Source organism: Cherax quadricarinatus, chromosome 33 (genome assembly GCF_038502225.1).
Source record: "Cherax quadricarinatus isolate ZL_2023a chromosome 33, ASM3850222v1, whole genome shotgun sequence".
NCBI lineage: Eukaryota > Metazoa > Arthropoda > Malacostraca > Decapoda > Parastacidae > Cherax > Cherax quadricarinatus.
The window spans coordinates 1343726-1366786 of record NC_091324.1 but is presented as its reverse complement, the minus strand read 5'-3'; the positions used below and the strand labels follow the sequence as shown (position 1 = coordinate 1366786).

The 23061-nt window shown below is 40.2% G+C and overlaps 1 protein-coding gene across 2 annotated transcripts in view; it reads right to left on the bottom strand.

Annotated features, from left to right (window-relative positions):
* emb (exportin-1 emb) overlaps positions 1–23061 on the bottom strand; it is a 203150-nt gene that overhangs the window by 125705 nt on the left and 54384 nt on the right. For both annotated transcript variants that reach the window (XM_053783767.2, XM_053783766.2), the window contains exon 9: positions 12450–12641. In XM_053783767.2, coding sequence (XP_053639742.1) covers positions 12450–12641 — 192 coding nt within the window. The remainder of the gene's footprint in view (positions 1–12449; positions 12642–23061) is intronic.

The following is a 23061-nucleotide window of genomic DNA, read 5'->3' as shown; positions in this document are numbered from 1 at the left end:
TAACGGTATTAATCCATTCCAGATAGCTTGCCTTTAACCGATTTTGCATTTAGCTGAATTAATTTTTCCCGTAAGAAATAATGGAAATCCAATTAATCCATTTCAGACAGCCAAAAGTATTAACAAAAAATATATTTTTTAAAAGGTTACATATAGATATACATACAGAAAACAATGACATAAATATAAAGCACTAATAAAATGGATAAACGAACATTTAACATCACACTTACCTTTATTGACTCTTCTTGGTGTATGGAAGACAGGTAGGAGGCGAGAGGGAAACGAGTTTATTATGCTTCAATATGACGCTAAAATTATCTTTATGGCTTATTTCTCTATCACAATTCATCTAATATGACAAACAATATTAATAACAGAAACATGATATATACTCTAGAATGAATAAAATATGTCATAATGTATGTCTGGAATAAGTACTGGAAGTGTTATTGTTGGGTTTATAAGGGCCACTGACAGAAGCTGTACATAGTGGTGGTGGAGGCAGAACCTGCCACCACTATACCAACACTATTCACACTTAATGTATGTAAATATTATGCAGAAAATTAGGAGTGTGGAAATTAGGAGAAGGTGTGGAGTTAATAAAAGCATTAGTCAGAGGGCAGAAGAGGGGTTGTTGAGGTGGTTTGGTCATTTAGAGAGAATGGATCAAAGTAGAATGACATGGAAAGCATATAAATCTATAGGGGAAGGAAGGAGGGGTAGGGGTCGTCCTCGAAAGGGTTGGAAAGAGGGGGTAAAGGAGGTTTTGTGGGCGAGGGGCTTGGACTTCCAGCAAGCGTGCATGAGCGTGTTAGATAGGAGTGAATGGAGACGAATGATACTTGGGACCTGACGATCTGTTGGAGTGTGAGCAGGGTAATATTTAGTGAAGGGATTCAGGGAAACCGGTTATTTTCATATAGTCGGACTTGAGTCCTGGAAATGGGAAGTACAATGCCTGCACTTTAAAGGAGGGGTTTGGGATATTGGCAGTTTGGAGGGATATGTTGTGTATCTTTATACGTATATGCTTCTAAACTGTTGTATTCTGAGCACCTCTGCAAAAACAGTGATAATGTGTGAGTGTGGTGAAAGTGTTGAATGATGATGAAAGTATTTTCTTTTTGGGGATTTTCTTTCTTTTTTGGGTCACCCTGCCTCGGTGGGAGACGGCCGACTTGTTGAAAAAAAAAAAAAATTTACATTTTAATTTATAAATAAGCAAGTTTATTCAGGTATACACAAATACAGTTACATACATAGATTATCATACATAGCAGCATATGTGTAAAGTACCTAGGATAACCCAAAAAAGTCAGAGTGACTTACATATTTCCATTGGGGTCCTTTTATATTTACACTTATATTTACTTTTATACTTACATTTTTCTATTTACATTTACCTTGGAGGAGATGTTAGTTTAATTAGTTTGATGGAGGAGATACTGGCAGAGGTTTAGGGTGGTGGAAGATACGTAGCAGGCCGTATGTTCACTGACTCGATACACATTCAACAACATTGGAGAGTTACCTTCATGTCATTTTTCTATCGCTTACTTGCTTAACTTACTTGCTACATTGTTAATTCTACACTTTATCACTGGCTGGCACTATAGCCTTTATCGATACCTGCTGCTTTATTATCGTACATATTGTAGAATCACTGCATCACTCCAGAAGGCACATTTTCCCCTCTCTCTTCCTCCTCCACTTTGGTACTTTGCAACGAGTTTTTTCTTGAATTCTATTGTGCCTCTTTCCTTCTTTACCATAGGGCTGGCACTAGAAGCTTTCTTTGGGCCCATGGTGGCTTATTTAGCAGTTACAAGCACTAAAAACAATGGAATAATACAAAATATATCGCATGTATGCGTGGAATCGTCCTCCCTGGCTTGTAAACAATGGCACACTCTCTTTACGTGGGCTCAGGCCATGTGGACCCGTTCGGGACGAATGTCCTTAACTGAGTTCTTGGGCGTTAGCCGAGCCAATATTTTGGCAAAAACGTGCTATCTGATTTTGGCATTAGCCGATACCGAAGTTACCCGAGGGTCCACTTTACTCAGTTTAATAGTATGAAGTTTATTATGGAGCAGATCAGACCAACGTTGTTGCCAAAGGGTGCGAAGGTGGGTAGCAATTACAGCAAAATAGTCAGTGAATGGAACACCTTTATGTGAAACTGGGAGGTCATGTACTGCTGACTGTACAGCAGCGTCTGCCTGTTCATTGCCCTGCATGTTAACATGTCCAGGGACCCAGCAAAAAACAATATCTTTGTGTTTGCTAGAGATACGGCGTAATCAAAGTTGAATACGAAGAACTAGGGGGGAGGTGTATCAAAGTTCCATATAGCCTGTAAAGCACTAAGGGAGTCTGAAATGACCACAAATGGTGACACAGGCATAGATGCAATATGGATAAGTGCTGCAAGAATGGCATACAATTCAGCCATAAAAATGCTTGCCAAGGATAATTAATACCCTAGCATGACTGTCTGGAAACACTGCTGCAAATCCGACGCCGTCAGAAGACTTAGACCCATCTGTGTACACTGCGACGGCATGAGAGTGAGAGCAGAAGTGGTCAAGAAAAAGAGAGCGGGAAGCCACCGTAGGTAGTTGAGCTTTCAAGCATGGCAGTGGGAAAGAACAGACATGAAGTCCTCAGACTGATAGCCTCTTTTCTGCTGCAAGGAGCTCCCCTTAAAGAGGAAAACTGGTTAAGCTTCCACTTGTGATGGGTTACCTGTTGTAAGAGTTCTTGGTCTGTTCAGTATTGTTCCAACCTGTTGAATGTTGTTTGAGTACAGCACCCATTCAGTGTGGGTGACAGTTACAATACTTGGTGAAGTGGTAAATTTTTTTTTAGTTTGTATTCCTCTAGTAGCACCTGCTGTCTCTACATACTTTTGTCTGTTCTGAGTGTCACTTCTCTTTTGTCTTTATTTTATGACTAACAAAAAGTGGACATTATGCCTTTTCAGTGCCTCTTACATGAAAAATGAACAGTCTGGATTATAACATTCTTGTCTCAAGAAATTTTACACATTTTATTAGTGTTGAGAGATTCCTTTATCTGGGAAACCATATTCTCATATCTCACATATGTAATATTTGCTAGAGTCCTGGAGGTGGAAAGTACAATGTCTGCACTTGAAAGGAACGGTAGGGATATTTGCCATTTGGAGGGACATCTGAACTGTTGTAACTGTGCATCTCTACTAAGATAATGATAATGTGAATAATGGCTAAAGTGTTTCTTTTTTGAGTCACCGTACCTTGGTGGGAAACAGCCAGTGTCTAAAAATAAGAAATAAAAATTTGTGCTGATGCCATTCTAAGGTGTTATTAATCTCCTCAGTGTTCACATTTACCATCTTGTGGCTTGTGATACTCTCATCTGCAGAGGTTCCTGTTTCCATTTTCCTAAATTATGATTGTTTACCTCCTTTAAGTGTATTTTCTCTGGTGGCAATAGCTCTTATTTCATCTTCTATTTCTGACTTCTCCAGCTTCTTTCATCTCATTTATCTTAACTTTCCTTTAGTTTTGTTGAATTTCCACTTCCAATACTGCAGGTTTCCATGTCTCAGTGTATTCTTTGTTCTTTCCCCTCCCCCATGCTGTATTTATTATTGGTACATTTTCTGAGCAAGTTATTTTATTATGGGGAGAGGGAAACATATCAGTATTATGTTTGTTCATATTTATCAGACTTACTGACCCATTGGCAGTCTCCATCCATGAACCCTTTGTTTCTTACCTTCACACAAGCTGTTTGAAAGCAGACTGTCTTGTCACATTTTATGCCTATAGTTATTTACAAAAACAACTATTGCAAGCAGTGCACTTTGAAACTATATTGTATTTTATATGTACATTTGTTATATTTCTAAGGTAAAATTCACCTATATTTCTCTTCCCTCTCTACATGCCTGAACAATATGTTATGTATTTATTTTCTTCAGTGTTTATTACTTAAAAAGTTTTCTGTAATTTCTGTTGCATGCTAGAGCTAATTACAGGGATACTATACTTTTTCTAATTAGTTTACCTTTGTCAATTATACTACTAGTTCTTTTCTGTTTATGCTAAGAGTATCAGACCGTATTAAAAAGGAGGTTCGAAAGTAAAGGAGTGAATGGAGACAAGCATATGAGCAAAGTAACATTTATGATTATGTCTAATGTCTGATTGAAGCAAAGACTCTTTTTCGTGCCTTGCAGGTGACACTGAAAAATTCAAAGATATTTTTTTATTATGTATTGACACTATTTTGCTTTGGTTTAAAATAAATACATCACGCTTTGTTCATTTTAACTTGTTGATAAATCTGTTGTGTCATAGATTCACTAACGTTTTTCTTTCATTAACCCATCAATGTCTGGAGAAAGTTACATGCTTACACACAGCAGCATGATAGTAAAAGGAATGCAATGTAGTTTGTACTAATGAATTCTGAAAGAAGACAATCCTTGTTTGCTGATGGTGAAAAGTTGCAGGAAGACTGGAGACTTGAGGAATGGTCAAATAAGCATTTGTTAAAGTTTAACCCCAGTAACATCAATATAATTAAATTACGAGATGGGAGGAGGCTGATGTACTACCTGGGGAAAAAGAAAGATTCAACGAGAAGAAGAAAAAAAGCACCAACATAACATCAGCAGCAAAGAATTAAAAGGTTCCTAATAGTTTCATATGTTTGATGTTTACAAGCAATAAAAGTTCTGTATTTTCCAGCTCACCATTTTTTTCTGCCTTGAAGTGAGCCATTAATATACAGCCATATTCCAGCTCTGATTGAAATAATGACTAATTATCCAGCTTATCATTTTCCTTTCAGTAGCAATAGCAACATTGCTGTGATCCTTCAGTATGAGATCTGACATCACTCCAAGTCTTGCAAATGGAACCTTTACTCTGTTAAATGATTTGAGTTTGTCCTTTACCCCATTTGCCTTTATTTCCTCCATTCTTCCATAGAGGAGCAACTGAAACTTTCCTTCATTAACCCGTAAACGGTCCAAGCAGATCTACGTTCACATGTGTAGTGCTACAAATGTAGATCTATGTTTTTTTTACATATTTTCAAATATAACAAAAAAAAAAAAGTAGATCAAAGTTTTTTACACATTTTCAAATGTAAAAAACAAAACAAAAAGAAGATTACTTTTTTACATACTTTCAAATGTTGAAAAAACGTATATATATGTTTGGACCGTTTACGGGTTAAACATCATGTTGTTGTCCAAGTCCCATTGTAAGACTATACTCTCTTGAAGATTTGCTGTTTTAGAAGAGAGATGACTAAGTATAGAGACATCAGAAGCGGAGATAAGATTTTGTTCACATTTTTATCCCAGGGGATTAGCCACCCAGGATAGCCCAATAAAGCCATTGATGTGATGTGATGAATCCTCCGGCCTTGAAGTAGTTTTGAGGTGGTCAGTCCCTCAGCAATGGAAAGTGTTCAGCTTCATAATCTTGAGCATTACCCAAGACAATGAAGGTGAACACTTATCACGGCTGAGGGAATGACCACCTCAAAACTACTACTACTTGGCTGATGAACTTATCATATCATCTTAATCTTTCCACTGCTTCTGCTGTCTCCGTATTTAGCCATCTTTGTGTTTGTCTGAAGAAGCCTACCATGTTGACAAAATGTTTCAGTAATAAAGATTCTGACTGGTGCAAATGTCTTACTCCTCTGCTTGTTAATATTGTATACTGTTATTATAATAAAGCAGAGGTGAGTCTGATAAGTAAGGATGATATATAAATAACCTGCGCATAGGAGAATAAAACTTACAATATTTTGGTCTGACTTGTACCATTAACTAGTAACACAGAAGTGTGCAGGGAAGGGTGCCAGTATATATATGAGAAGGGGGAAGGGCCAGAAGAACGAGAGGACGATGTAACAGAGATTAAAGAAGGTGACGAGTTTGAAGTTGTGAATAATTTCTAGCCAGCATTACCAACATCATATCACACAGTTGGCTGGGGATCTAATTGCAAATCATAAAAAGCAATTAAAAGCAAATGGACTGGTGTTCACATTGCCACAAGCCTAAGAACAGAATAAACAAATAGTATATGGCAGTGGCATTACTGCCTAAATAAGGAAACCAAAAGAGGCTGTGGTGCTTACATTAGACTACATTTATGCTGTATATGCATTGACTGGAGGCCATATTGTAGATCAGACTGAGGATTTGTATGTATGTTTTTGTCTACTTCTCTGTGCTTACTGCCAGTTTACTGTGAGCTTAAGTCCCTTTAGCTATATTCCTTGGAATGTAGGCAAGAAAGGTACTCAATTACCTACACTTGGAAAATCCTGGAGGGACTGATCGTAAACCTGCACACCGAAATCACTCCATATGAACACGAGAGACTTGGCAGACGGTTCAGCATTCCTCCAATAAAAAAAAGGCACACAGCGTGTGCAGTAAGATAATTCAGAGTGTCAAGACGTCCCTCATCTTTTCCCTGTGCAAATGGGAAATTACTAACTGGTTGTCCTGAAGAGGGAACTCTAGTTCCTCAAATCAGTTCCTGACCAGCTGGGTTGTAGTTCATACATTGGACTGTATGTGACTATAAGTAACAGCCTGGTTGATCATGCCTTGATTCACCAGATCTGGTCTAGGATCAGGCCACATCCTTCCATTATTCTCCAGGGCTACAAAAACACACTGTGTAGAAGAAAAGTTTTAGAATTAAAGACGTCTAAAGCATGCATCTTACTCATTACCAGTGCTGCTTGATGCTGCTAGAAAAACCAGTTTTTGAGCTGCTGAATTCTCTCCAAGGAAAGTTTCTTTCAGTTCATACTCAATATCATCAAAGTTTTTATATGACTCATGCTGCATTAGCATTGAAGAAATTATTCTTAAATCAGGATCTAGAAATGTGTGGATTATTGTGATGCTGTGAGTAGTATAACTCTAGAATGTAATTAACACTGACATTCTGAGAGTTGACAGTGTGCCATCCAAGGCTGGGGGGGGAGGAATCTTGGATCACTGAAAGCTTTCTTGATAAAATTTTTTCACCAAGCCTTGGGAATCAATGAAAAAAAACTTGTAGTGAAACATTTCACTTAACCAGCAATGATTCTCCTGCTTCCGTTTTACATCTTTTAACCCATATTTCTGTGTGCGCAAAAAAAAAAAATTTTATTTTTTTTCAACAAACTGGCTGTATCCCACAGAGACAGGATGGCCCAAAAAGAAAAACAAAAGTTTCTCTTTTTAAATTTAGTAATTTATACAGGAGAAGGCGTTGCTAGCCCCTTGCTCCCGGCATTTTAGTTGCCTCTTACAACATGCATGGCTTACAGAGGAAGAATTCTGTTCCACTTACCCATGGAGATAACAGGAAATAAACAAGAACTAGTAAAAAAAAAAAAAAAAGAGGAGTGTGTGTGTTTTTTTTTTTAAACAAGTCGGCTGTCTCCCACCGAGGTAGGGTGACCCAAAGAGAAAATCCCCAAAAAGAAAATACTTTCATCATCATTCAACACTTTCACCTCACTCATACATAATCACTGTTTTTGCAGAGGTGCTCAGAACACAACAGTTTAGAGGCATATACGTAGAAAGATACACAACATATCCCTCCAAACTGCCAATATCCCGAACCCCTCCTTTAGAGTGCTTGTACATGTATGTGTAGTGTGACCTAAGTGTAAGAAGTAGTAGCAAGACGTACCTGAAATCTTGCATGTTTATGAGACAGAAAAATGACACCAGGAATCCTACCATCATGTAAAACAATTACAGGTTTCCACTTTACACTCACTTGGCAGGATAATAGTACCTCCCTGGGCGGCTCCTGTGTACCAACCTACTACCTAGGTTATTTCTACTTATCTTAATTCCATTTTCTCTCTCTCCACAACAAGATCTATTATGACCCCTTTCACAGTGATGTTATACATTTTTTTTTTTTAACAAGACAGCCGTCTCCCACCGAGGCAGGGTGACCCAAAAAGAAAGAAAATCCCCCCCCAAAAAAGAAAATACTTTCATCATTATTCAACACTTTCACCTCACACATAATCACTGTCTTTGCAGAGGCACTCAGATACGGCAGTTTAGAAGCCCCTCCAAACTATCAATATCCCAAACTCCTCCTTTAAAGTGCAGGCATTGTACTTCCCATTTCCAGGACTCATGTCTGGCTAACTGGTTTCCTTAAATCCTTCCACTAAATAGTATCTTGCTCACACTCCAACAGCTCGTCAGGTCCCAAAAACCATTCGTCTCCTTTCACTACTATCAAACACACACACACACACACCCACACCCACGCTTGCTGACCCCTACCCTTCCTTCCTTCCCCTACAGATTTATATACTCTACAAGTCATTCTACTTTGATCCACTCTCTCAAAATGACCAAACCACCTCAACAACCCCTCTTCAGCAGTCTGACTAATACTTTTAGTATCTCCACACCTCCTAATTTCCACACTCTGAATTCTCTGCATAATACTTACACCACACATTGCCCTTAGACAGGACATCTCCACTGCCTCCAGCTGCCTCCTTGCTGCAGCATTTACAACCCAAGCTTCACAACCATATAAGAGTGTTAGTACCACAATACTTTTGTACATTCCCTTTTTGCCTTCAGAGATGACATTTTTTGTCTCCACAGATACCTCAACGCACCACTCACTTTTTTTTCTAAATCAATTCTATGGTTAACCTCATCCTTCATAAACCCATCCACTGACAAGTCAACTCCCAAATATCTGAAAACATTCACCTGTTCCATACTCCCTCTCTCCAATGTGATATCCAATTTCTCTATCTAAATTGTTCGATACCCTCATCACCTTACTCTTATCTATGTTCAATTTCAAATTTCTACCTTTAAGCACCCTCCCAAACTCGTCCACTAACCTTTGTAACTTTTCTTTAGAATCTCCCATAAGCACAGTATCATCAGCAAAGAGGAACTGTGCCAACTCTCATTTTGTATTTGATTCCCCATAATTTAATCCCATCTCTCTTCCCAACACCCTAGCATTTACTTATTTTACAACCCCATCTATAAATATATTAAACAACCATGGTGACATCCCTGTGTAAAACCTACTTTTTTCGGGAAGTAGTCTCCTCCTCTCCTACATACCCTAACCTGAGCCTCACAATCCTCATAAGAACTCTTTACAGCATTTAGTAACTTACTACCTATTCCCATACACTTGCAACATCTGCCTCATTGCTCCCCCTATCCACTGTATCATATGCCTTTTCTAAATCCATAAATGCAATGAAAACTTCCCTACCTTTATCTAAAAACTGTTCACATATATGCTTCAAAGTAAACACTTGATCTACACATTCCCTACCCACTCTAAAGCCTCCTTGCTCATCTGCAATCCTACTCTCTGTCTTACCTCTAATTCTTTCAATAATAACCCTACAGTACACTTTACTTGGTATACTCAATGAACTTATTCCCCTATAATTTTTACAATCTCTTTTGTCCCCCCTTCCCTATATATAAAAGGGACTATACATGCTCTCTGCCAATTCCTAGGTACCTTCCCCTCTTTCATACATTCATTAAACAAAAATACCAACTACTCTTATAAGTAGTACATTGGTAGACAGCAACCACCCAGGGAGGCAGTAGCGTCCTGCCAAATGAGTGTAAAACGAAAGCCTGTAATTATTTTACATGATGGTAGGATTCCTGGTGTCTTTTGTCTGTTTCATAAATATGCAAGATTACAGGTACATCTTGCTACTTCTACTTACACTTAGGTCACACTACACATACATATACTACAAGCATATATGTACACACTCCTCAGGGTTTTCTACTATTTTCTTTCTAATTCTTGTTCTTGTTTATTTCCTCTTATCTCCATGGGGAATTGGAACAGAATTCTTCCTCCGTAAGCCATGCGTGTTGTAAGAGGCGACTAAAATGCTGGGGGCAAGGTGCTAGTAACCCCTTCTCTTGTATAAATTACTAAATTTACAAAGAGAAACTTTTGTTTTTCTTTTTGGGCCACCCTGCCTTGGTGGGATACGGCCGGTTTGTTGAAAAAGAAAAAAAATACTCCAACACAATATCCCCCTCTGCTTTTAACATTTCTGTCATGATCTCGTCAGTTCCAGCTGCTTTAACCCCTTTCATTCTACGTAATGCCTCGCACACCTCCCCATACTCCCATCCTGCTCTTCTTCACTCCTAAAAGATGTTATACTTCCCTGACCAGTGAATGAAATTACTGCCTCTCTTTCTTCATCGACATTCAGCAAAATTTCTTGCCAGTGCCTCTCCCACTCTTTCATCTGCTCTCCTTCTGCACTCTCTTCACCTTTCTTTTACTCTTCATATACTCTTTCTCTTCTTACAACACTTCTGCTTTGTAAAAACCTCTCATAAGCTACCTTCTTCTGTTTCATCACACCCTGTACTTTATCATTCCACCAATCACTCCTCTTCCTGCACCCACCCTCCTATAGCCACAAACTTTTGCCCCACATTCTAATACTGCATTTTTAAAACTATGCCAACCCTCTTCAACCCCCCCACAACTCATACTTGCACTAGACCACCTTTCTGCCAATAGTTGCTTATATTTCACCCTAACCTCCTCCTTCCTTAGCTTACACACTTTCACCTCTCTCTCTTACTTGCTGCTGCCATGTTCCTTATGTCCCATCTACCTCTTACTCTAACTGTAGCTACAACTATATAATGATCCGATATATCCGTTGCCCCCTTTATGAACGTGTACATCCTGAAGCATACCCATCAACCTTTTATCCACCAATACATAATCTAACAAACTACTTTCATTACGTGCTATATCATACAGTGGACCCTCGGTTATTGGCCCTTCCTGTTATCAGCCAACTCGGTTATGGGCTAGTTTTTCAGCTTCCGGTTATCTTCCATTATTTCACTTATTGGCTGTATGGGATGTGTACACCTGCCCGCCAGCAGCCGCTGCAGTCAGTCTGGCTGTGTCTCTAGGCGAGTGAGGAAGCTTCTGCTCTTTCATCCAAACATTTAGCTATAATCAGTTGTTTATGGTGGCTATTTATCAAGTGCAACTGTGAAATAAGTCACCACGGCCCCAAAGAAAGTTCTTAGTAAAGTTACTTTGGTAAAGAAACTGAGAAACACAATAGAATTCAAGGCAGGCAGGCAGGCATAGAAGCAGGGAGTGTAGCAGGCACGCAGGGAGTGTAACAGGCACGCAGGGAGTGTAGCAAGCACGCAGGGAGTGTAGCAGGCACGAAGGGAGTGTAACAGGCACGCAGGGAGTGTAGCAGGCACGCAGGGAGTGTAGCAGGCATGCAGGGAGTGTAGCAGGCACGCAGGGAGTGTAGCAGGCACGCAGGGAGTGTAGCAGGCATGCAGGGAGTGTAGCAGGCACGCAGGGCGTGTAGCAGGCACTCAGGGAGTGTAGCAGGCACGCAGGGAGTGTAGCAGGCACGCAGGGAGTGTAGCAGGCACGCAGGGAGTGTAGCAGGCACGCAGGGAGTGTAGCAGGCATGAAGGAAGTGTAGCAGACATGCAGGAAGTGTAGCAGGCACTCGAGAAGCCAGCATTAGTCTTCAATAATTTAATTGTTAAAAAAAAATTTTTTTGTGAATATTTTTGTCTGGAATGGATTAATTGTACTTACATTAATTCTCATGGGAAATATTATTTCGGTTTTAGGCTGAGGTTCAGGAACAGATTACGGCTGATATCCGAGGGCCCACCGTACCTTGTATACTTATTTATCCTCCTTTTCATAAAATATGCATTACTCATTACTAAACTTTTTTCTAAACAGAGCTCAATTATAGGCTCCCCATTTTCATTTACCCCTGGCACCCCAAATTTACCTACTACTCCCTCCACATTTTTACCCACTTTAGCGTTGAGATCCCCAACCACAAGTACTCTCTCACTTAGTTCAAAACTCTCCATACACTCACTCAACATTTCCCAATATCTCTCTCTCTCCTCTCTACATTTCTCTCTTCTCCAGGTGCATAAACACTTACTATAACCCACTTTTCACATCCAACCCTTATTTTACATCACATAATCCATGCCTTTATACATTTATATTCCCCCTTTTCCTACCATAATTGATCCTTCAACATTATTGCAATTTGCAGATGACTTCAGGTTTCAAATGTGGGAGGATAAAATTATGGTGTGTATATTCTTCTATATAGCTCTTCATCCAACTTAAAAATTATATTAAAAAGAACAGCTACTGCATTTCCACATTCGAGCATATATTAACTCTTAAACTGTCCAAATGTAGATCTATGTTCACTTTTTTTTTTTACGTAAAGCATGTAATAGAAAAAAAAATGTAGATCAACGTTCGGAGCGCCCCACACGTGAACGTAGGTCTACGTTTGGACAGTTTAAGAGTTAAAAATAAGAGCCAGCTTACCTTTGTAAGTATTGGCTGGTAGAACTGTCGGCGGGAGTTTGGTCTTGGGAGATAAAGTGGAGAGGCGCCAGTAGGAGGCAGGAATGGTGATTCCCGATATAAATCAGAAGCTAATGTGTTCCAGTACTCTAAGCAAATTTTGAATATTTCGGTATCATCGACTTCAGATATTAATATCAGGTACTGCAAAGCCTGAAAAAAAAAAATTACTTGTACAAACTGTGACAAATTTCTAATATTCATGCATGGTAGGAAATCATATCTCAGAACTTTCAATGTCTGTCAAGACTGAAAAACGTTGCAGCTTCTTGCATGGCTAACTAAATTCTAACCTCAATAATAATTTTAGGCAATAACAACTGTAAGAGGGCTGAGAAAAGAACAGAGGTGGTGGTAGTGGAGACTGATGAAGATCAAGATTGGTTAACCTCTATCACCCACAGCAGATGCAGAAGAACAGAATAAAGGTAGTGACTTGTATTGAAAGATTCTTTGCCTACACCCACAATGCAGCAGCATATAGGGGTCTGGTTGTTTTAAGCCAATAAGAGATTAAAACATATACATATACCCTGCCTCGGTGGGAGACGGCCGACTTGTTAAAAAAAAAAAAATATAGAAAAGGAGATCTTTTATTATTAGGATGTTTCACTAATAAGTAAAGACTCTTGTAGGTGAAATGTAATTAAGGCTCCCTTTTGTTACTTGCATCTTACGGTCATTTAGTTTATTACATCTATTTCTAATTTTCTATACAATTCTTTATTCACATTAGAAGAAAATGTTCATACTTTCACTTGTGATAGCAAACCATCAAATAAATTTCAAGTGTAGAAAAAATTAAAACAGATATTTAAATTCCTCGTCTGGTCACCTTTTCAAGATGGGATTTCTATTGGAAACAAGGCAAAAAATAAATGTTAAGTGTTAAGTAATCTGTGGAGGCAAAACTTTTATCAATGCAGGCAAAAAGAGGAATGTACTAGAGAAAAGTGGCACCAACAATGTTGTATGGTTATTAAACATGGGCTTTGAATGTTGTACTGAAGAGGAGGCTGGGGGAAGTAGAGCTGTTGTGTTCAAAAGGCAATAAGTGGTGTGAATATTATGCAGAGAATCTAGAGTTTAAAGATTAGGAGGTGCACAGTAACAAAACTATTATTCAATGGGTTGAGGAGGGGCTGTTGAAGTGGTTTGTACACCCAAAAATGATGGAGAAAAATAGGATGACTAAGAAGGTGTAAAAATCTGGGGTGGAGGGGAGGAGGAGGGGGGAGGGAGGGTCATCCTAAGAAAGGATGGAGGGAAGGAATAAAGGAAGTTTTGAGTGTTAGAGGATTGCGAGAGAATGTTAGATAGGAGTGAGTGGAGGCAAGTGTTTTTTATGATTTGACGTGCTGTTGGAATGCAAGCAAATTAACATTTATAAAAGGATTCAAGGAAACTGGTTATCCAGACTCAAGTCCAGGAGATGGGAAGGGCAGTGCCTGTACTTTGAAGGAGGGGTGGGGATGCTGTAATTAGAGGATTATCTGAACTGTGATATCAGATTTCAGCACAATTCTAGAGAGAGAGCAACTGCACAGTGAATGTTTTCATCTTTAGGTCACCCTGGTTTGGTAGGAGATGATGGCCTTTGTGAGGAATAAAAGATTATTAAATTCATTGGTGGGGGTGGGGGTAGGAAGTCTAAAACCTACAGGGGTCATACAGTAGGGGGTGGGAAGTCTAAAACCTACAGGGGTCATACAATATAGAGAAATGGGAGATACAGGGAAGCACAGGTCCAATCCCAGCTCCTCACCAGCATCAAAGAACCTTCCTTGCAGGGAAGGATGAATTTTAAACATTTTTTCACAGATAATTTTTACCCAATGGATTAATATTTTGTGTATGTTCATTATATTCACATATATTTACATTTGTTAGGTAGAAATTGGTTAAAAACTGTAGATAAAATAATTAAGATTTACTTAAGGATTAGTTATACATAATTTAGTTTGTCTTTAACAACTACAGCTAAAACACTGCCCTCCTAAATAAGAACAAAGGCAAATTACAGTAAGCCTACTCTCTGCAACTGGTGTATAACTGGAAAACTAAACCATTGCTTTCCTGAATAAGAGTTAGCAAGGTGTGAGAATGGGATAGTGTGTGTCAAGCTACAGCTTGCCCCTACACATCTGTACTCTAACTACATTATTGCTTTGTTCTGCTTTACTAACAAGTATACAATAAACTTTTCTTTCTGACACACTGGCCATCTCCCACCAAGGTAGGGTGACCCGAAAAAGAAGCACTTTCACCATCACTCATTCCATCACCAACTTCCCAGAGGCATGCCAACATTACATCTCAGATTCCCCTCCAAACTACAATATTCCATCCCTCCTTCAGAGTACAGGCACTGCACTCCCCACTTCCAAGACTCGAAGTGCAGCAAATCAATTTCCCTGAATCCCTTCATAAATGATAACCTGCTCACACTCAAACAGTATATCAACTCATAAAAACCTACTTATCTACACTCTCAGTTATCTAACACACTTACATGCCTGTTGGACATCCAAGCCCCTTGCATGCAAAGCCCCCATTACTCCCTCCCTCCAACGTTTCCTAGGATGATCCCTACCCTGTATTCCCTACATTACAGATTTATACACCCCCTTCTCCATCCTATCAAAATATCCAAACCACCTCAACAACTCCTCTTCAGTCCTCTGAATAATCCTTTTAGTAACCCCATACCTCCTCCTAATCTCCAAACAAGGAATTCTCTGCAAGATATTCACACCACACATTGCCCTCAGACATGACATTTCCATGTTTCATACCCATTTATGTGTGTGCTCATACTCTTATACATTCCCCCTTTTTGCTTGCATGGATAACATTCTGTCTCAAACTACCATTTTCCCCCCTCATCTTTCATAAACCCATCTGTCAACAAGGCAACTCTCAAATATTAGAGCTCTATTACTTCCTCCATACTCCCTCCTTCCAATCTGATATCTAACTTTTCATTACCTATTTTTCTTATTACTCTCATCACCTTGCTCTTTCCTATGTATACTTTTAATTTCCTCTTTTTACATACATTCCCATATTCCACGAACTTTTACAAATTTTCTTCAGTATCTCCCCAAGCACATCACTGACAATAAGCAACTGTAACAACTCCACTTCTTCTCTTCTACATACCAAAACCCATAGCCTCACTGTCCTCATAAAAACTCTTAAATGCTTTAAGCAACCTACCACCTATTACATACACTTATGATATCTGTCACATTATTCCCTATCCACCCTACCATATGCATTTTCAAAATCCATAAATGCAACAAAAGAACTTCCTTACCTTTATCTAAATATTGTTCACGTGTATGCTTCAATGGTCTTCACTTTCCCTACCCTCCCTGTCTTACCCTTAATTTGCTCATTTCTAACTATCTCCTTTATCCCCTTTTCATTTATATAATGAACTATTCATGCTCTTTGCCAATCCACAGGTACCTTCCCCTTTCATACAGTTACTAAACCAATGCACCACATGCTTTTAACATTGATCACATCAATCTCAGATGTTTTACCCATTTTCATTCTACCCACAGCCTTGCACACCGCCCCCCATACTCTTACGTGGCTCTTCCTCACTCCTAAAAGATGCTATACCTCCCTGCCCAATATAGCTCCTCTAAATATTCCCTCCATCTCCAAATATAGCTCCTCAAAATATTCCAAATACAGTTCCTCAAAATATTGTCTCCATCTTCCCAATACCTCCAACTCCCAATCTAATAACTTCCCTCTTTTGGTTTTAACTGTTACATCCATTCATTCCCTATGCTTGCTCAACTTAATATCACTCAAAAACTTTTTTTTTTTTTTTTCAGCAAAATTTAAAACCAAAACCTCACCCACTATCATTTGCTCGCCCTTTACACGCCTTTCACCACTCTCTTGACCTCACTTTTACTATCCCCATACTTCGCCCTCCTCATATCACTTCTGCTCTGTGAAAATCTCTTGTATGCTAGCTTTTTCTTCCTTACCACTTTTTTTTTTTTTTTTAAGATGTCAGCCACTTCCCACCGAGGCAGGGTGACCCAAAAAGAAGAGAAACCCAAAAAGAAAGAAAAAACTTTCATTATTATTCAACACTTTCACCATTACTCATATATAATAACTGTCTTTGCAGATTCACTCACATACGACAGTTTAGACATCCCTCCAAACTGCCAATATCTTAAACGCCCTCCTTCAAAGTGCAGGCACTCTACTTCCCATTGTACTTCCACTCTCTATACCTAATTAGTATTCTACCAATTGCTCCTCTTTCCTCCTGAATCCACCCTCCTATACCCACAAACTTCTGCTGCACATTAACACTGCATTCTTAAATCTACCCCATATCTCTCTGCAACCTCCTCATTACTCAGCTTTCTCCAAACACTTCCTCCTTTAATATATAAATTTTTACTTGTGTCTTAATCACTAATAACAATCTCCTTTTACCCTATCTACCTCTTACTCTCACTGTAGTTACAATTAAATGATCTGATAGATGTAGCCCCTCTAAAATATACACATCCAGAACTCTACCCATCAACATAGTAGGGGTCATCCTAGAAAAGGATGGAGGGAGGGGGTGAAAGAGGTTTTGTGTGCAAGGGGCTTGGACATATAGCAGGCATGTATGAGCATGTTAGATAGGAGTGAATGGAGACGAATGGTTTCAGGGGTTTGATAAGCTGTTGGAGTGAACAGGGTAATATTCTGTGAAGGGATTCAGGGAAACTGGCTAGCTGGACTGAGTCCTCTCACGCCACCACACTACACAACTCACCGTTACTCTTACTCCCTCTCTGCTGTTTTTCTAGAAATTCGTTGTGAATTCTTTGCCAGAGCTGAGTATCCGAGTGCCAGAGGCCACTCGAAGCCACATGGAGCAAGTCACGTGGGTTAACAAGCCAGATCCCAAGCCACATGCTGTGGTCTGCTGCCCACATCACCATACTGCTCGCATCACTCCCTGATGTTACGATGCTGCCCAACGTCACCCAGGACGTCACACTGTACGTCTGCCCGACGTCACCTTGTAACATCACCCATGACGTCTGCCTGAGGTCACCATGCTGTCTGATGTCACCTCACGACGTCACGCCTGACGTCACCTCACGACGTCACGCCTGACGTCACCACAGGATGTCACATTGACAGTGTTATAGTTTCACAGTGAGCAAATTTGTTTCAGTGTTGTCAAGAAGATATATGTCATATGTTAATTTCCTCTCAAGTCAGTGTTCTCACATGTTTGTGTATGGCTTAGTGTCGATATATGCACAGAAAAACGTCATCTGCTAGTGCAAGTCACGTAACTGCATATGCAGTGCGGGTGTGTGCAGTTTTCCATGTGTCCTGTGTGGTATGAGCACAGCTGTGTGTGTGGACCACAGTATGTTCTGAGCCCAGACCACTGGTAGCACCTTGTGTTACTTGTCACCCGTTGTGACTGTTGACAGTTGACATTAGTCAGTCCAGGCGTCAGTTACAGCTATCTGAGCCCCCCTTGTACAGAAAGCTCTGATTATTCGCCGCTCATAGATGCCCTGCAGTCATACCTACTACGACTCCCAGTTGAGACTTATTTCACTCCACCTCCTGACTGTCAGAGTGCAGTTATTTGTAGAAAACCAGTCTGAGGACGCTTAAGACTAACCTCTACTATGACTCCAACTGTCGAGAGAATGATACCGTCAAGCTACAGTAGCCCTGTCAGCAAGTGATTGTCTGACTCGTGTCACAGCTTCAGTGAACAGCCTGCACAAAGATGATGTCACTTTGACTGCTAGCTCGCTCACTCCAGTTAGGGTGTTTCACCTGAATTGTCCCTGCTACAACTTACTCCACTCTCGCCGGCAGTGACAGCCCCAGCAACAAGACCAGTCGAGAAATGTCCTCCTGAGTCGCTTGCCAGAAGCCCTGCCCAATTGCCGAGGACTGACAACGCTTCACTCGAGGGTACCAGCAGGTTGTGCCCCAGGATGAGTGACCCTGCAGCGATTATTATGATGACTGCTTCGCCATTCCAGAGGAGACCGTACCCTGTTACATCACAGCTCAGCTGCAGCGATGTCTCCTGTATTGCAGTATCTGTCCAGACACAGGAAGGCATGCAGTGATGCCTCCGAGGGTCACTGCCTTGGACCACGATGTTTTAGCACACCCCCACCATTTTTTTCTTCCCTCCCTGTAGGAAGTTTTTTTCCTATGTCCACATCTATTTTCGTTTTTTTAACAAGTTGGCCATCTCCCACCGAAGCAGGGTGACCCAAAAAGAAAATACTTTCATCATCATCATTCAACACTTTCACCTCACTCACACAATCACTGCTTTTGAAGAGGTGCTCAGAACACAACAGTTTAGAAGTATACACATATAAAGATACACAACACACCCCTCTAAACTGCCAATATCCCAAACCCCTCCTTTAAAGTGCAGGCATTGTACTTCCCATTTATAGGACTCAAGTCCGGCTATATAAAAATAACTGGTTTCCCTGAATTCCTTCACTAAATATTACCCTGCTCACACTCCAACAACTCGTCAGGCCACGATTACCATTCGTCTCCATTCACTCTTATCTAACACACTCATGCACGCTTGCTGGAAGTCCAAGCCCCTCACCCACAAAACCTTTACCCCTTCCCTCCAACCTTTTCGAGGACGATCCCTGCGCCGCCTTCCTTTCCCTACATATTTATACCCTCTCCATGTCATTCTACTCTGATCCATTCTCTCTTAATGACCAAACCACCTCAACAACCCCTCTTCAGCCCTCTGACTAATACTTTTATTAACTCCACACCTCCTAATTTCCACACTCCGAATTTTTTGCATAATATTTACACCACACATTGCCCTTAGACAGGACACCTACGCTGCCTCCAACCGTCTCCTCGCTGTAGCATTTACAACTCAAGCTTCACACCCATATAAGTGTTGGTACCACTACACATACTTTCATACATTCCCTTCTTTGCCTCCATAGGTAAAGTTTTTTTGTCTCCACATATACCTCAATGCACCACACACCTCCTTTCCTTCATCAATTCTATGATTAACCTCATCCTTCATCAATCCATCTGCTGACACGTCAACTCCCAAATATCTGAAAACATTCACTTCTTCCATACTCCTCCTCTCCAATTTGATATCAAAATTTTCTTTATCTAAATCATTTGATACCCTCATCACCTTACTCTTTTCTATGTTCACTTTCAACTTTCTACCTTTACACATTCTCCCAAACTCGTCCGCTAAACTTTGCATTTTTTCTTTAGAATCTCCCATAAGCACAGTATCATCAGCAAAAAGTAACTGTCAATTCCCATTTTGTATTTGATTCCCCATAATTTAATCCCACCCCTCTCCCAAACACCCTAGTATTTACTTCTTTTGCAACCCCATCTATAAATATATTAAACAACCATGGTGACATTACACATCCCTATCTAAGACCTACTTTTACCGGGAAGTAGTCTCCCTCTCTTCTACACACCCTAACCTGAGCCTCACTATCCTCATAAAAACTCTTTACAGCATTTAGTAACTTACCACCTATTCCATATACATGCAACATCTGCCACATTGCTCCCCTATCCACTCTATCATATGCCTTTCTAAATCCATAAATGCAATAAAAACTTCCCTACCTTTATCTAAATACTGTTCACATATATGCTTCAATGTAAACACCTGATCTACACATCCCCTACCCACTCTAAAACCTCCTTGCTCATCCGCAATCCTACATTCTGTCTTACCTCTAATTCTTCCAATAATAACCCTACTGTAAACTTTTCCTGGTATACTCAGTAAACTAATTCCTCTATAATTTTTACAATCTCTTTTGTCCCGCTTCCCTTTATATAAAGGGACTATACATGCTCTCCACCAATCCTTAGGTACCTTCCCCTCTTTCATACATTTATTAAACAAAAATACCAACCACTCCAACACTGTATCTCCCCCTGCTTTTAACATTTCTGTCATGATCCCGTCAGTTCCAGCTGCTTTACCCCCTTTCATTCTACGTAATGCCTCATGCACCTTCCCCACACTTAAATCCTGCTCTTCTTCACTCCTTAAAGATGGTATACCTCCCTGGCCAGTGCATGAAATTACCGCCTTCCTTTCTTCGTCGACATTGAAAAGTTCCTCAAAGTATTCTCAACATCTACCCAATACCTCCGTCTCCCAATCTACTAACTCTCCTACTCTGTTTTTAACTGACAAATCCATACGTTCCCTAGGCTTTCTTAACTTGTTTAACTCCAAAATTTTTTATTTTCATTAAAATTTCTTGACAGTGCCTCTCTCACTCTCTCATCTGCTCTCCCTTTGCACTCTCTTCACCTTTCTTTTACTCTCCATATACTCTACTCTTCTTATAACACTTCTGCTTTGTAAAAGCCTCTCATAAGCTACCTTTTTCTCTTTTATCACACCCTTTACTTCATTCCACCAATCACTCCTCTTTCCTCCTGCACTCACCCTCCTATAACCACAAACTTCTGCCCCACATTCTAATACTGCATTTTTAAAACTATTCCAACCCTCTTCAACCCCCCCACTACTCATACTTGCACCAGCCTACCTCTCTGCCAATAGTTGCTTTTATCTCACCCGAACTTCCTCCTCCCTTAGTTTACACTTTCACTTCCCTCTTACTTGTTGTTGCCATTTTCCTCATGTCCCATCTACCTCTTACTCTAACTGTAGCTACAACTAGATAATGATCCGATATATCAGTTGCCCCTATAAACGTGTACATCCTGACGCCTACCCATCGACCTTTTATCCACCAATACATAATCTAACAAACTACTTTCATTACGTGCTATATCATACCTTGTATATTTATTTATCCTCTTTTTCATAAAATATATATTACTTATTACCAAACCTGTTTCTACACATAGCTCAATTAAAGGCTCCCCATTTTCATTTGCCCCTGGCACCCCAAATTTACCTACTACTCCCTCCACAACATTTTTACTCACTTTAGCATTGAAATCTCCAACCACAAGCACTCTCACACTTGGTTCAAAACCACCCACACATTCACTCAACATTTCCCAAAATCTCTCTCTCTCCTCTACACTTCTCTCTTCTCCAGGTGCATATATGCTTACTATAACCCACTTTTCACATCCAACTTTTATTTTACTCCACATGTGCACCTACCATCCGACTTACGACCTGCTCGACTTAGGACCACTCGACTTACGACCGTGTTTTTTATGCCAAATTTCTGGGAAATAAACAACTATTTGTGTTGTACACAGTGTTTATCCTAAACCTTACAGTATAAAATACAGTACTAACAGCATAAAAAGTAAAGTAAAACATGAAATACCAAAATAAAACAATAAAATAAAGTCATTACAAAAATGTTTTGTTGATATTCAGTAGTAAAGTTCGACTTACGACCATTTCGACTTACGACCGGTTTCTCGGAACCGAACTCGGTCGTAAGTCGGATGGTAGGTGTATATGTATGTATGTTTTTTATTCTATGTTCTGTTCTTGCAAGAGAGACCAAGTTTTTTTCCAGTCAAGGATGGTCAAGGACAACCATGGGTAGGTGGCCGAGCAAATGTAGACAGCAGGCCTACGATGTATGCCCAGTTGAGTTCGTATTTCATGCCACTGACTGTTCAATTGCCTCCCAGCATCCATAAGGGGGATTACCAATAGACTCCTGGCTGTCTTCAAGAAGGCACTGGACAGGCACCTAAAGTCAGTACCTGACTAACTGGGCTGTGGTTCGTACATCAGCTTGCGTGCGGCCAGCAGTAACAGCCTGGTTGACCAGACCCTGATCCACCATGAGGCCAGGTCTCAGACCGGGCTGTGGGGGCGTTGACCCCCGAAACCCTCTCCAGGTAAACTCCAGGTAATGCTCGTGCTGCCACCTATAGGCCCACCCAATTCAGCCGCACCACGCTTACCTTGCCCTCACTCAGGCAGCTGACTTCACTCAGGAAACAAGGTCCACCCCCTCCCTCCCTCGTGGGCATGGCCACTTAAACACACTGCCTGTGTACCAAGAACCCAAATAAAGCCTCCAAAGAGTATCATTTATACCCGCTACCAAATACACACGTAATCGATTTATGATATGGTGATTGTGTGAATGATGGTGAAAGTGTTGAATGATGATGAAAGTGTTTCTTTTTTGGGTCACCATGCCTCGGTGGGAGACGGCTGATGTGTCAAAAAAAAAACTAACTGCTGTCAATGCACTTTATATCAAATCTCTATACTTTTTTATCATCTTCTGAAAATATGTATTACCCATTACCAAACCTCTTTCTGTACAAAGTTCAATTAAAAGCCCCCCCCTTTATCATTTACTCCTGGCATCCCAAACTTATCTACTATACCCTCTACAACAGTTTCTCTCACTTTAGCACTTAAATCCACTACCACAATTATACTCATTTGATTCAAAACTCCTTAAAACATGAGGTGATCACCCAAAATCACTCTCTCTCTACCTATTTTTCACATCCCATCCTAATTTAATCCACATAATCCCTGAAT